Raw genomic sequence first — 14,776 nt, 5'->3', positions numbered from 1 at the left:
TAGCACTTTGGTCAACAGTTGTTGTTTTAAATATGCTTTATTGAGGAATTTTTTAAAAAATGGACACAATCCATGTTCAAATAAATATTTTACAGTATTTTACATTTTGAGTCATCTTAAAAACAGTTTTTCCCTATAATGTTAACTGTGTACCTCAGCTGTCAATGCCTACTTTAGACTAAAGTTTTATGGCCTTCTTTGGACTTTGCTACATGTTTATGTTTTCATATGTTACAGCCCTGACTTCATGTCTGGAGAGAAGTCTTGAAGTGAGGATGGCATTTTTTGTTTTATTTCTTTAGTGTAGGAGACTCCTCCAACATTAAAACATATGTATGATGCTTCATATCTCAAGTCTGAATGTGCAGGCATAAATTTAAATGTCGCTCTGTGAAAAGCAAATTACTGCAAGTTCTCTTCTCCACATTTGCAACATAGATAATGATCCATTAACTCGAGGACTTTTTCAAGAATCCTGGGAGCTTTTTTAATGCACTTCAAGTTCAAAACTTTTTTAAGGAACCTGATCATTTAATTAAGGAATTCTCAAAAGTGACTTGGCTTAAGAAACACTTGATTTGTGAAACCATACCTTTTTTAGGACATGGAGAGTTTTCCTTTAGGGCTACTCTTTCAGGAATTCAAAGAACTATTTAAAGAACTTTTAATCTCTTGGTTTGTTCGGGATAATGAAGGAAGTTTTCAGGGAAATTGATGATGTGTTTTATTAGATTTTTGGACACCAGTGGAGTTCTGGAAAGTTAGGTACATCAAGATTTTGATACAACATACAAACTGCAAAGCACTAATGAACTTTCCCTCAGCACAGCAGAAACAGATCATTCTGGCAGCTTGTAATCACACTATTCAATGGTGTCAGCTCACAGCTCACATCTGAGTTTAGTTCTTCATGGTGTGCCTCTGACAGATGAAGCGCATTTTGCTGGAGCAGTGCAGATCGTTAAGACGTCCATCAGAATGAAGATGAGCGCAGTCTTCATCCCCGGGACCAAGACCATGATGGGTCCAGGCGTCAGGCTGCCCAGGTTTCCACCTCCTACAAAAGAATGATACAAAGTGAGTCTTAAGGTGAGCTGCAACCACCATGACAGACAAGAGAAGCCAGCGTCAAAGCACGTGAAGTTGCTGTTCCTCTAATGTCCAATTGAGGCCCGTTCCAGCAGTCACTCAGTTCCCACAAATTTTCAAGGTAAAAAGTCCAACTTTACAGCCGCTATAAACATTTTTGCAGCTCATACAATAAACTATATGGGAAAATGCGCACAGAATTTCTCAAACACAAGCGCAATAATGCCAAATAACTATTTATAGTTATGTCTTGATGCATGCTCAATCATCCAGGTAAGGAAATCTCCAAAACTTGATTCTGTTCAACGTTTCTCCCACTGAAAACGCCATGTCCAGATGAACAGAATCAAGTTTTGGATATTTGTAGTTACAGTTATCCCCAAACACACATAAGCATGACCAGTATGATATAAATATAATAGTGGTGTACCCCTGAGATTATAATAATGTAGATGTGACATGAAGTGCCTGAGGACTGGGACTTCAGTTCAGCAACAAAATGAAGAGGTTGTTTTGTCCTGCCTGGAGGTCTGGACTATGAAGGTCCTGCAAAAAGATGTCAGCAGCGAGTACAGCTGATGAGGAAGTGGTAGTCCCGAAGATGCCGCTTAAGTTGATGTCTGATGATTTTCCATGATTATGGCTCTCTGGACACTTTTCCTTTTGTCCTTTGCGTACTATTTGTGACATACTCTTTGTAGGTGCCTTTAAAAAGACCATGTGAGGTCATGTGAACTCCTCATAAACATAAAGCAGGACACCCTCGCCACTTCATACCTTTTGATATTGGAAAAAAGGATGTCTTTGTTTTTCCTGAAGCTCATAATGATGGTGATGATGGGACTGAGTATAATGTCTATTAAATCTATTCATTCTACAATTAGTATTCTTTAAAAATCATTGTCCCACAATGATTCTGGGTTAACTGTAAATAAACTGTAAATAAACTGTAAATGTTGCAGATGGTTTCCTGATAATATTGACTCATGATATTTTACTCATGATTAATTACCTAATAGTGTTTATAAATGAACAAGAATAAAGATTAGAAATATGCCGAATTAGAAAAAAACCCCAAAAGAAACATCTTTTTTAACAAAAGGTTCATCATACTTGGACTGTGGTGCCTTTAGCAAAAAAAACCCCAAACAAACAAAAAAATCAGCATCCTAAAGGCCTCTCTTTGCTGTCTAGAAGTGAAGTGGTCGCAAAGAGGGCGCTGCTTTAGCAACCAATTTCACAGTAACTGCTCACCAACTACTCAGGGAATACCCATTTTCCCCTAGTAACCAACACCAGGCCTGTGTGACTGAGGACATTCATGGCTGGTCTAAATATAGGGAATCTTGTAGCAAGATTACCTTTGAATGGTTGATACACTGGTTATGTACTATTATGTAGCACTATTTTTTCCTTATGGCAGTGTTTCCCAACCACTGTGTCATGGCACATAGGTGTGCTGTGAGAAATGATCAGGTGTGCTAGGAAGGTTATCTTGTTCCACCTGATTGGTAGTCTAAGCGACCGGCATGAGTAATGGGCAGAACAATTACATTCTCTTCCTAATTGGCACTACAAAAAACACAGCCCCTCATTTTCTTGCATGTATACCATCAGTTGTTTTTTTTTTTAAGTGTAACAGCTTACCTCCGATTCATGATGTAGGGTGTCTGGTTGACCCACTCCCACTGCCCAGTCCTCTCATCAGTCAGACCCACCCAGTGGAAGGAGCCCACACTACGCTGGGTCACAAAATCCTGTTAAAGGCAGACGGACAGAAAACTCTAATTTTCAGTTTCAACCAAGAATCAATACAGGCTCCTCCCCTTTTCAGTCACATACATGAGCTATAGTTCGGCTTTTATTGATTAGCTCATCACAAAAGAGCTCCTATTGAGGTGAGTGTGTTTAAGCTGCAAAGTTGAGTGTCAGTGCAAACAGATGGGAGGGACAGCCAACTCACCCACTCCTCGTCAGTGAGAAGAATGACCAAGTGAGATTCGTGTCCATTACACCAGTCTCTGGCATCGTGCCACGATAATGGCGTGGTACTGAATAAGTAGCAGTTGGTGCCGAAAGAATCCCAATTCAAAGGACAACAGCCGTGTGCTGTCGTGCCTGACAGACGGACAGACAGAAAGTGTCTGGTTTCCATGTTTTATAGGAGTCATTTCAAAAATACACTTTTAGATATTGGACACCTTCTTTAAAGGGGACAATCATAGGAGATATTAGACAGTCGTTGTGAGAACTAGTTTTAGAAAAACATATTTTTGGTGAAGAAATATGATGAGATTAACATCATCCTTTTCAAAAGAGATCAGTGGATGAGAGCACACAATCACATGGTTAAGAAAATTCTAAAATAAAAAAAGGCCAAACAAATAATAACAAATAAATATAATAAACAAATGGAACAATTGGAGAGCTTAATACAAATCTTAAATTAGGAAATAACACGATTTAGTTACTAATTTCCTCATAAGACCTCGCTCCCCCCAGAGAGACAAAACCTTTCTGCCTTAGCTTGTTACAGTTTATACAAAGAAACATGAATTTTGGTTTTTAGCTCCAAGAACCTGTTTAAACCTTCCAGTAATGCCTGCCGGTGTTTGAAGTTAGTCTGAGCTCATCAGATGCCTCAGACTCAGAGATAAATGATTTGAGGGCCAATGAACCAAGGCACATTTATACACAGGCTTCTTCTTTAGTAACGGTAAAGCTGTTCTATAAGCTTAAAACTGTGAGGGCATCTTTAGTAAATGAAGCAGAGGGAACAGGATTAGACAGGAGCTGTGTACCATTGTTGATCAAGCGTTCTAAAGAACATTTGAGTTCGGCGACCGTCCTGCGGAGAGCGTCCAGGACTGAGAGCTGCCTCAGTGCCTCTGATACTGAGGAATTGCACACACAAAGCACAGGTATGTTAATAAAACTACTTGCTAGTGTCAATGTGGATAAAGTGTTGCTCTGCAGAGTTTCCACCTGATGCCAGCTGGTCCTTGTTGTTCTCCACTGCAAACTTCATTGACAAAACTTCTTTTGCTGTATCTGTGGTAGAAGAACGGGAAATTAAAGAGTGAAAAAGACGAAAAACCCAGCAGTTGGTATCACAGTATGAGTACATCTGAGCTACCTTTGGTGAGCTGCTGTGTGTCCCTCAGTGATTCAGTCAGATTAGAAACACTTTTCTCCGAGGACCACAATCGGTTCCATGTCGACGTGTCTGCAAACACACAGACATAAAAAAAATTCTAAAATAATAATTATTTTCTTCAAATCAAAAGAAATACTTAATCATTTTTTCATAGGATCTTTGTCTATATTCTCACCATTAAATAAAAGTACTTACTGTTGTTGTTCACCTTATTTTGTGATCTGATTATTTACATCTGCTTAACTGTTTATGGCGTAGCACACATTATGCATCATTACTTTCTTCATCTTTTGCCTCCACGGAGCCAGCCTTTTTGTAATCTTTTAAAAAGCTTGAACTATTGTTCTCCAGGCTTTCTGAAGTTTTTTTAAAGGTCATTGTTTTGTTGATATGGCACGGTAACTGTATCTTCAATAACAAATGTTTTGTGTTCTTCTACACATCATACGGGTCAGCTGTTCCACACAGATTTCATGTTTATATAATGCAGTAGTTTATAATTACACAGCTGGATCTCTATTCTGACCTCAATGGGCTGACTGTAACCCAGTTTGGGAGCTCTCTCAGCAAAAGGCCCAGAAACTTAGTTGAGACCTTGGGATAACCAGCAGTGCTCCATTCACTGTTCTAAGTAAACACATAGGCACATGCATTAATATGAGTCTATCTTGAGCAAGGTCATTGAATGCTTTAAAATCAGTTAGCAATATTTCAACATCAGAATTTGGCAGTACGAGAAAAATGTTTTTATATTTGTTGGTGCCAGTTAAAATCTGTGCAGTGGTGTTCTGATCAACTGGACCTCCAGCTGAGTCATAAAGCACTTTACAATCAAGATGAACAACTGAAGTATGCATGACCTTATATAAATCATTATCAATAAAGAATAAATCAAGGAAATGTGAGTGAAACATTAGATTGCTAGCATAGCATCTTAGCCTAACAGACTCCTAATTTTGTATGGATTTAAACAGCAGAGGCGACAACAGTCAGAAGGAAACTGTCAAGTATCTGAGAACAAAGTTCCTGAGAGAAAGTTTACAGTCATTAGGATGGAAAATGACGACTGTGTAGATAAAAACACAACTCTTTTGGTTGATAGAGGTAGACAGTAGACAGAAAAGAGTTTCAAGAAAGAAACAAGAAAATGCTGGTTTGGGGGTCAGTCACTGCCCACAAACTAATGTATGTTTTACACCTTCAGAGCCACAACCTGAGCATCATTTCACTATATTGTGGCTGAAGTGAAGCCAGACACCTCTAAAGTCAATATCTCCTAAAGTGGGAAGCTCACACTTGGAAAAATCCAAAAGGATAAACAGCACTGCAGGCCAGACAGGACAATCTATACACTTGTGTTTTAGGTGTCCATTTTGATGAATAGTGACCTTAAGGCCCTGTTGTGTCCTGAGTGTACTCACTGCTGGCTCCCAGAGCTATGATCAGAATCACGAGGAGTGTCGCCGTCAGAGCAGGAAAGAGCCATCGTCTGTACCTGGAGAACCTGGAGAAATCGACAGTACGAGGCTCTGCGGAAAGACAAATAGGACATGAGTTTTTCATTTTATAGACGCACAGACAGACAGGTGGACACACAGACAGGTGGACACACAGAAAGACACCTTTGTTCCAGAAATTGCTCATTTCTTCGTCCACATTGTCATGGTATTCAGTCGTCATGGCGATTCTGGTCTCTGGGTCTGTCTCTGTTTGAAATGGTGTGCGTCTGACTTCGTCTTCATCCAGTCCCCAATGAACAAACAGGCGAACTGTCCAAACACAGAGCCTCAGGTCATTGGCCACGAGCTGCACTTTGCACTGGAAAACACCACCTGTGTGTGTGTGTGTGTTAGCTGATTACTACACTGAGATAACCTACATCAAAAACTACAAAGAACTAAACTTTCATGGAAAAAAGGACAAACATCTGAAAATACCTGAGTCTGGAGCTGCAAACAGACTAAAAGGAAAAGTGACAGACGAACAGATAATCATTAAAATGTTTTTGAGTAGCAGTGGCAATAAAGGTAAAGAAGCAGTGACAGACACAGATGTGTTTTCAATTATTTTAATCTATGTCATAATGTCTGACTACAACATGTCAGTCAGCGGTTAGAGATCTTGCACTTTCCTCCCTGACACTTTTCAATCAACTGCTGCATCTGTTGTCCACCATACTGGAAAAATATAAACAAATGAGGTGTGATTTACAAAATAACATGATCGCAAGGTTCAATGAATGTGATTTGTGTTTTAGAGAAACAATATAAAAGATCAATAGGAGGATTCATTGGATGCCTACATGGAACAAAGTACATCTGACATCTCATATAAGTTCACGGTGAAAGTGAATGCACAGCTACATGTCTACTAAAGAAATAATGGGATGTTTTATTATGTACATTATATGCATATTGTCAGCATGAGCCAGAGTCTGATCTTCATTTATTTAGATTTTCAGTGTATTAGCATTATTTTGAAGCTTAAAGCAAATAAACGAAATTCTGGCTACAACTCCAATGTTTAGAGTTCCCCTCTGACAATAATGTGGAACTTTATCATATTCTGGAAATTTGAGGAAATGTTCTAAGACTGGACCTCTTAAATTTTAAAATTGATTTTTTATTTTAAATTAGACTTTACAATGAGAGATGTAAAGATAGTCTGAAGTGTGTTTGTATAGGATACGTGGACTGTTTCTAAATAGGCTATGTTGCATTTATTAATTCTGGAATATTTTGAAAGAACTCTACATGAAAGAGGAAGTCCACAGAGTGGAATTTCCTGATTGTATTAGAAGTTCTCATTGTTTTTCTATCCAGTGCTTTAATTGGAGAGGTTCCTTTTATTCTGAAGTGGGCAGAGTCAGGCCTGCAGGTGTGTTCAGACTCTCAGGTAGTCTTTCTGACAGATGAAGCGTTCTTTGATGGAGCAGTGCTGGTCGTTCAGGCGTCCATCATTGTGAAGGTGAGCACAGTCTTCAGTGCCAGGTCCTAGACCACGATGGGCCAAGTTGTCGGGCTGCCAAGGTTTCCACCGCCTTGAAAAACATGCACAAAGATGTTTATGTGTAATTCCTGTGGAGCACTGACTGATGATAATTCCTCTTTATGCTGAAAGCTCTCTGCTCCCATGACACTCACGATCTCTGATCTACTGGTTAACATTTCTGGACAAACATTTTACAGTTTGATTTAGGATATGAAACCTCTTGGTTATATTTAGGCATTTAAAGCTTTAATATTAGGTTTAGGTAATATAACAAATCTTGATAAAAACCAAAACATTTTGAAACTAGTGCGTGTTTTGCTTTGAGACAAGAGTGGACTGAGACAGACCTGGGCTCCACAGTGTACGGTGTCTGATCCACCCACTCCCAACTCCCAGTTCTCCAGTCAGACAAACCGACCCAGAAATACTGAGGGATTGTTTGATTGATCACAAAGTCCTAAACAAAAAGAAAGAATGCTGTTGAAGAAAATCACTCAGGATAATTTATAGCTTGGTCAGCAGGTCTCATCCTCTGGGCAGCATGAGTGTGTGTAAAGCAAAGGGTGTATAGTAAATAAAGTTTGTAGTTCTTAACTTTTGCTTTGGGACAACTGTTGAGTAGATTTTTAGTAAAGCAATAAAGAAACGTATGTCAGTATTTTACCAGAAGGTTAAATATGTGAGTCCCCTTCATCTTTTTCTGCTGAATATGCTTCTCTAATCAGAGGTGAACCATCTTCACCAACCTAAACAGAAGTCCGCATTTCTTTAACTCAGGCACTTAAAACTACCACGAACTGTCTTACCCACTGCTTGTCAGTGTGGAGAATGATCAAATGGGCTTGCTGTGTTTCACACCAGTCTCTGGACTCGTTCCAGGACTGAGACTCACTGCTGAAGAAGTAACAGCTGGACTCAAACCCAGTCCAACCCACAGGACAACAGTCTCCTGCATCTGAACCTGATTGGTACAGACAGATACACAGATGTGGGCAGTGTGCAGATGTGCATTTTCCTGATATGGCCAAATATGAGTGAACGTACTGTTGTTGAGTTTGAGGTTGATGGTACATTTGATGGCAGCAACACTCTTACTGAGAGTCGATGACCGACAACTTCTTCAGGGTCTTGGTCACTGAACACACACACACAGGACAAACACCAGTTAGTGACGTATGAAGTTATCACCAGCAGAAGAAAGTGCAGTAATACAGACAGACCTGAGGTAAGCTGATCCTTGTTGTTGTCAACAGCAAGCTTTAGCTGATGAAGGTCATTAGCCATTTCTGTAAACAAAAGCATTTAGCATGTTAGCACTTTAGCAGCATGGATACTGGAATGAAACTTGAAATTGCTACGTGTAAAACAATGCAAATTAACTGAAGCCACGAAAAAATTGAAGAAACAACTTCTATAACTTCATGTCCAAACACCAGTCTACAGTTGACATACACCATTGCCATATTCTTTGTAATATGGTATGTTTTTATGTACCAAAAGGTGGTCCAGTAGAAGTTATTATAAATGTTTTATAACACAGTAAGTCAATATATTCTATATTTAACTAGGCGAGTTATTAAGAGCACATTAATCATATTGATAAATCCTCATTGGTAAAAATAAATAAATAAATAAAAATAACAACCCCAGAGTGGTGAAAGTTCTTCTTTAAAATAATGACAAAAAGTAGCTTAAACTTATGATGGATGAATTGCACAACTTAGTCTTTCACATAATTTGAGGCGTCTGTCCTCTGAAAACTGTTGTCCAATTACTCACCACTGGATTTTGTTTTTTTCCTTTGTTTTCTTTTCCCTTTTTTTCCACAGCAAATGAAGGAATACTAACGTGAAGTTTAACTAATAGGTGTGTTACCTTCAGTATGCCACAGTGAGTCGCTCAGTAATTGGGTGGCGTCAGTCAGGCAGGAAACTCTCTGCTCCACAGATAATAGACGATTAGATGTGTCTGTGTCTGAACAAGCAGAAAGTAGAAAATACATTTTAAAACCCCCCATTAAGTTTAACCTCACAGATCTGGTCTGTGAACCAGTTTGTGTAATTCTGGTTTAACTTATATTCTTTGGTTTATTGTTTTTCATGTTTTTGGCTCTCCTTTGCTTTTAGGTCCTAGTTTCTAGTTGCCTTCCCCGTGTTGCACGTTTAGTTACTTTGTCTCCGTGTTTCATGTTCCCTCTGTTCCGCTGGTCAGTCATGTCTCCATGTCACAGTGTTAAGTTTGCGTCTTTGTGAAGGTCTCATGTTTCCTGTTTTATTTTGAAAATTTCAGTTCATTCAGTTTTGCTTCCTCCCCATCTCGTTATCTCAGATTAGTCCCAGCTGTGTTTCCCTCCTGTTTCGTGTTCCCTCGTTAGTCCCTTGTGTATTTAAGCCCTGTGTTTCCCTCTGTCCGTTGTTGTGTTGTACCACCCAAAGTGCTGCAAGTTTCTCAATCTGGTTTCTATCATTCTTAGTTCAGTGCTCCTCATTTCCTACTGTTACTAGTTTCTCAGTTATTAGCTCTTAGTTTTCATGTTCAAGTTATTTTATGGAGGATTTTTCCAAGCGGATAAAGCTGCTGCTTTAAGTTTACATTCAGTGTACGAGTCCTGCTATTGGGTCCTTCATCCTTCCTGCCACACAGCCACACATGAATCTTTCGAAATGGGAAATTTTATTGAACATTATGAGTTTTAATTTATATCATTTATATCAATTTTGCTACTTCTGACATTTTTTTTGTTAAATTTGTGGCTCACTGTAGCACTGTGTGTGTGTGTGTGTGTGTGTCTGTCTTTGTGACTGAATGAACAGACAACAGAAAGTTAAGTTAAATGTAACATAGTCTGTAGCATAAGTTGAGATAAGCTAAGATATACGTATCTGAAAAGTAAATTATTGTTACTGAAGACAAAATATTATGTTCTGTTTGACTGAAATGTGTTAAAAAACAAAACACACATTTATTATTGTTATGTTTTCATGTGTAGTCAAATTTGCTCTGATCATACATACATACATACATGTTGTTACCTTGAATATGCTTCAGTGAGTCATTCAGTAATTGGATGACATCAATCAGGTTGAAAACTCTCTGCTCCACAAACGATAGACAATTTGACGTGTTTGAACAAAAACAAACGAACAAATAAAAAAACCCATTGTCTTCAACCCTGCAAAGTCTGAACCGTGAAATAAAAACTGACAGAAAATGCTTTTAAAAGTGGAACATTCTGAAAAATCCATACCTCTGTATCAACATGATAGAGGGGCATGAAAGGGTTAAAACATTTACTACCATCAAATGATGTCTTTTGTATTTACTGCTATGAAGTGAACCCTGGGCCTCACAGCTCTGCAGAAAACTATTGCCAACATTTAACATAAAAGAAATATTTGTGTGGGCTCTGTGCTCAGAATCACTATGGCCGTGGCCATCAGAGCAGGAGGGTAACCTACTTTTAATATTTTATATTATAATATTTTATTTTTATATTTAATATTTTATCATAGCTAATAGGTGTGTTACCTTGAACCTGAGGCACTGAGGAATGCAGCGACTGGAAGACGTCCTTCTGGTTGGAAAGTTTCTGCTCCAAAGACCACAGGTGATTTGACACCTTTATGTCTGAACAAGCAGACAACAAAAACACAAAGAAATTTAACAGAGTGCGCATAACATAACATGTTAACATAACACATAACACACCGCATAACACACAACATAACACAACATAACATGTACTCACCCAAAATGCTGGAAAATTTTGTTACTGAAAACAAAATTTTAACAATAAGGGAAAAAATCTCAAAGTGCTAAAAAAGTAATGGTTTTTTTTTTAATTTTTGCTCTATGAATAAAGGTTATAAATATAAATGTCAAGTAAAATCTAAATGCACAACAATAATATACACAAAATAATAAATAAATAAAATAAAATAAAGTAAATGTGTTTAATATAACACAACACAATAAAGTGGAATGAAAATAAATGACAATATAACTGAGAATTGCAGCCCTAAACTGCAAACGCGGAAAACAGTTTTAACGATCATCACTTATTGGCTGTCATGTTGGACCAAACTTTTCTGAGTCTGAGAGTTAGCTTTAGCTAAGTTTTACTATGACTACATTTCTGTTAGCTTTATGTGCAGTCACAGTGGTCTGTTTTTTCATTTCTAGCAGCTATAAACCAAACGTATGGTATATTATTGTGTTACTAGATTTGGAAAATGAGTCTGAATCTTGCAGGACTTTTCATGTTGTAATTATTTGCACCAGCATGCTGAAGTGTGCTTCAGAGGTCCAGTGTTTGCTGTCATTAGGCGTCAAAGCCACAAACCACATGATACATGACTGTTTGTGAAGCTCACAAAGGTTGGCCCTTACTAGTGACCCAAAAGCAGTAGTCCCCACATATGACATTAACAAGAATACATGTGCATACTTACTGCTAGCTCCCAGGATTATGATCACAGTCAACAGGATCACGGCTGTCACAGCAGGAAATAACCAGCGTCTGAACCTAGAGACAGCCAGCCGGGGGGTGGGTGCAGTCTCTGACAGACAAATATAATTTCATAAATCAGAAGTCAAAACAAAGACATTACCAACTCAGACACAAGCAGTTACCACTGATCCAGAGCGTACCATCCTGGTCCTTCACATAATGGCATTGGTCCATTGTTGTCATCTGCTTGCTGTTTTTCCTGGATAATAAAACCATGATAACACTGAGTGAGTAAGTAACCAACAACTTCCACATTCAGCTGATTTTTATCAGCAACATGCTCAGGTTTAATTATGATAGTATGGAAATATAATTTAAAAAAGGAAGAAAAAAAAAGGAAAAAACTGGTTAAAAAAACACGAGTCAGGGTTGAATCCACTTTGAGGGTGTGGAAGATAAAAGTCAGGATGACTTCATTAAATATGCTATGAAGTTATCTGTTGCATCAACTACATTACAATCTGTATTATATACATTTGTTATTACGACTATGATACTGCTTCCAAGAAGAGTCAGCTATAGAACAAAACAGATTGAGGCTTTAGAAGAAGACAGAGTGGGTGTGAAATTGCTTTGGCTGCAGTTTAAGTGTCTTGGTGCATGCTCAATCATCCAGTTTAAGTTAATCTCCAAAGGTTGATTCTGTTCATCTGGACGTAGCGTTTTCAGTGGGAGAAATGTTTTCATCCAAGTGACTTCTTCTGTCTCAGCTGATTGCAGGTTTCCCCAACCTTTCACCCAGTTTCTCTAGAAGATCTATCAGAAATACTGACCCAAATGAAACCCTCAGTGAGTCCAGTTGATGTCCTACCTACTTCATTGGAGATGCTTAGAGATGCTTGTCCATGCCCTCATCTCCTCTCATACTGTAACACAGTCTTTTCTTGTCTGTCTAAGGCTTTCCTAAATCAGTCAGTCATAAATTCTCCCATATAAACCCTGTGTTAAAATCCTTGCACTGGCTTCCGGTTGAGTTTAGATATCAGTTTAAAATCCCCACTCTTACATTCATGTTCCTACAAGGTGAGGCCCCCACTTATGTCACTGAGCTTCTCCAACCCTACTGTCCAAACCGAATCCTTAGATCCACTGATAGGGTTCTTCCAACCATTCCATGGACCCGTTTGAAAACCAAGAGGGATCGCGATTTTAAAACCTTGGCTCCAATATTGTGGAACAATTTACCTCCCCCGCTACGCACCATCAACTCTGTAGCTTCTTTTAAAAAACAGCTAAAAACACATCTGTTTAGACAGGCAATTAGGTAATATTCATGTGTAGTATACTGTTTTATTGGCTATGCTATTATACCCTCTTTATAGTGTTTTATTGTTTCATTTGATATGCTTTTATTACCATGAGAAACACTTTGAAATAACTTCCTGTTTTAAAAAGTGCTATGTAAATACATTTTACTTACTTACTTATAGACATTTGCATAATGACTAAAACCAGCACCACTGAAGGAACAATGGGCTGGGAGGTCAGTTCCTTAATCATAATTATGCAAATTGTCAGATTGCAGCCTTGCAAATTTTACAAATTTTATCTCATAATTATGTAGTTAAGAAGAAACAAAATTGCATGGGAAAAGACAAAAAAACTAAAAAGAATCAAATTTTAACACAATGTGTGTTAAAAATATTAATATTTTCTGTCCTTTACTTTAAGGATAGAAAATAGTCATACTGTGAGGGTAAAATTTGGACATTATAAGAAATAAAAGGGGTTTCTCACCTCTTTTTCTGTAGATTGACCAGAGAAGAAGAATATGCCGTCTGTTTGCCCTGATGGTAAAATATATATGGTCTCCTCTGTCCCACCCATGAAATACAGAACTGAGTTTGAATGCCCAGTTATCTTTTTTTTAAGTGAATCTGGCTCTGTGCCACCAATAACATCAGCTCTCTGCTTCACATGCTATTTTTTCCTGTGACTCAACTTGTAAGACATTTTTGGGGGTTTCCAGAAAGGGAATTCAATGTCAGTTTTACTTCCCTAAATCAACCAGAACACTAAAGTTCACAAACACTGCTCTACCTTTCACACAAAAAATTGCTCTCTTCAGTCACTTCAACCACAGAGCTTGACCTAATGCTGGCTTTCAGGAGCATCATTGAGCACAAAGTGTGAAGGGGTCGGCTACTTTTATCAGACATTTTTGACCAAATAAATCTGTATGGAGTCACAAAATCATATAGTGAGCTTTAAACTGAAGTTAACACGGCCCACAGTGTGAAATATAAGTAAACGAAAAAAACAAGAGCTTGTTAACATCACTGTGAGATTTGTATCTCACAAACCAGCATCTGTATAGCTGTACACAATTACAGTTTTTTAGCATGGTTCCATGCTGTCATGAATATCAGCTCTCTGTTGCACATGCTGTTCATTCTGAGTCCTCTGAATCAGCTCTGAATCAGCTATAAAATGAAGCAAAAACTGGGCAGGTTTTGCTTTCCTAAAAAAAACAGAACACTAAAGTTCACAAACACCCCTAATCTTTCACACACAAAAAAATAACTAAAATAATTAAAATCTTTTACTGTATTTATGATCATTATAATGATTATCAACACTCTAACTTTGCATGTTCAATACAGTGATACCAGGTTTTGTTGCATTTATGAAATCATAAGACGAAAACTGACAATTGTAGAGCAGATTGTCTTTTTTTTTTGCACTAATTCACATCGAAGGGTTATGAAAGTTTATGTTTGGAGGCAGCCGTATCTGCTCATACACAGATTAATTTATAGTGTTGGTAGTCTTGATTAATGACGCTAACATGCTTGAGTTACTTTTACTTTTGCAATGTAAGTTTAATCTGCAGAGAAAAGTTCAGTTTTTAAACTTAAAAAGTCACAAAAACCTTTAAGCTTTTCCTTCAGATTTGGTTGCTTTTTTAAATATGCAGTTCCTATGTCCCTGCGACCATTAACGATGAAGCAGTCCATTGAAGCAGTTTCTTATTCAATGTCTACTTATATAAAACAAAAAAATTTTTTTTTCAAAAGTCAAAAAGTCAA

General features: G+C 37.9%; 1 protein-coding gene and 1 pseudogene across 3 annotated transcripts; both read right to left on the bottom strand.

The window, feature by feature from the left end:
* Nucleotides 1-6: 6 nt before the first annotated feature.
* On the bottom strand, nt 7-7,071 carry LOC146389683 (C-type lectin domain family 10 member A-like). 2 transcript variants are annotated; one of them, XM_084923027.1, is made up of 9 exons: nt 6,184-7,071; nt 5,869-6,078; nt 5,668-5,775; nt 4,226-4,315; nt 4,075-4,140; nt 3,891-3,983; nt 3,053-3,207; nt 2,737-2,846; nt 7-1,057 (listed from the first exon to the last, which is right to left on the bottom strand). In XM_084923027.1, the coding sequence occupies exons 1-9, from the start codon at nt 6,239-6,241 to the stop codon at nt 901-903; spliced, it is 1,047 nt and encodes a 348-aa protein (XP_084779153.1). In that variant the 5' UTR covers nt 6,242-7,071; the 3' UTR covers nt 7-900. The 2 variants fall into 2 exon arrangements, with proteins under 2 accessions (XP_084779153.1, XP_084779154.1); XM_084923028.1 differs by lacking the exon at nt 6,184-7,071 and having other exon boundaries at nt 5,869-6,098.
* LOC146389682 (C-type lectin domain family 10 member A-like) lies at nt 6,303-13,564 on the bottom strand (annotated as a pseudogene). The gene is made up of 10 exons (XR_014799774.1): nt 13,485-13,564; nt 11,870-11,946; nt 11,689-11,796; nt 10,766-10,864; nt 9,113-9,211; nt 8,458-8,523; nt 8,282-8,372; nt 8,044-8,198; nt 7,585-7,694; nt 6,303-7,286 (listed from the first exon to the last, which is right to left on the bottom strand). The product of XR_014799774.1 is annotated as a C-type lectin domain family 10 member A-like (transcript).
* Between the last annotated feature and the right edge of the window lie 1,212 nt (nt 13,565-14,776).

Source organism: Perissodus microlepis, chromosome 3, assembly GCF_051167445.1.
Source record: "Perissodus microlepis isolate ML-2025 ecotype Zambia chromosome 3, ASM5116744v1, whole genome shotgun sequence".
In the NCBI taxonomy this organism is placed as follows: domain Eukaryota; kingdom Metazoa; phylum Chordata; class Actinopteri; order Cichliformes; family Cichlidae; genus Perissodus; species Perissodus microlepis.
Note: the sequence above shows the minus strand (reverse complement) of the source record. Positions and strands in the feature narration are given on the sequence as shown.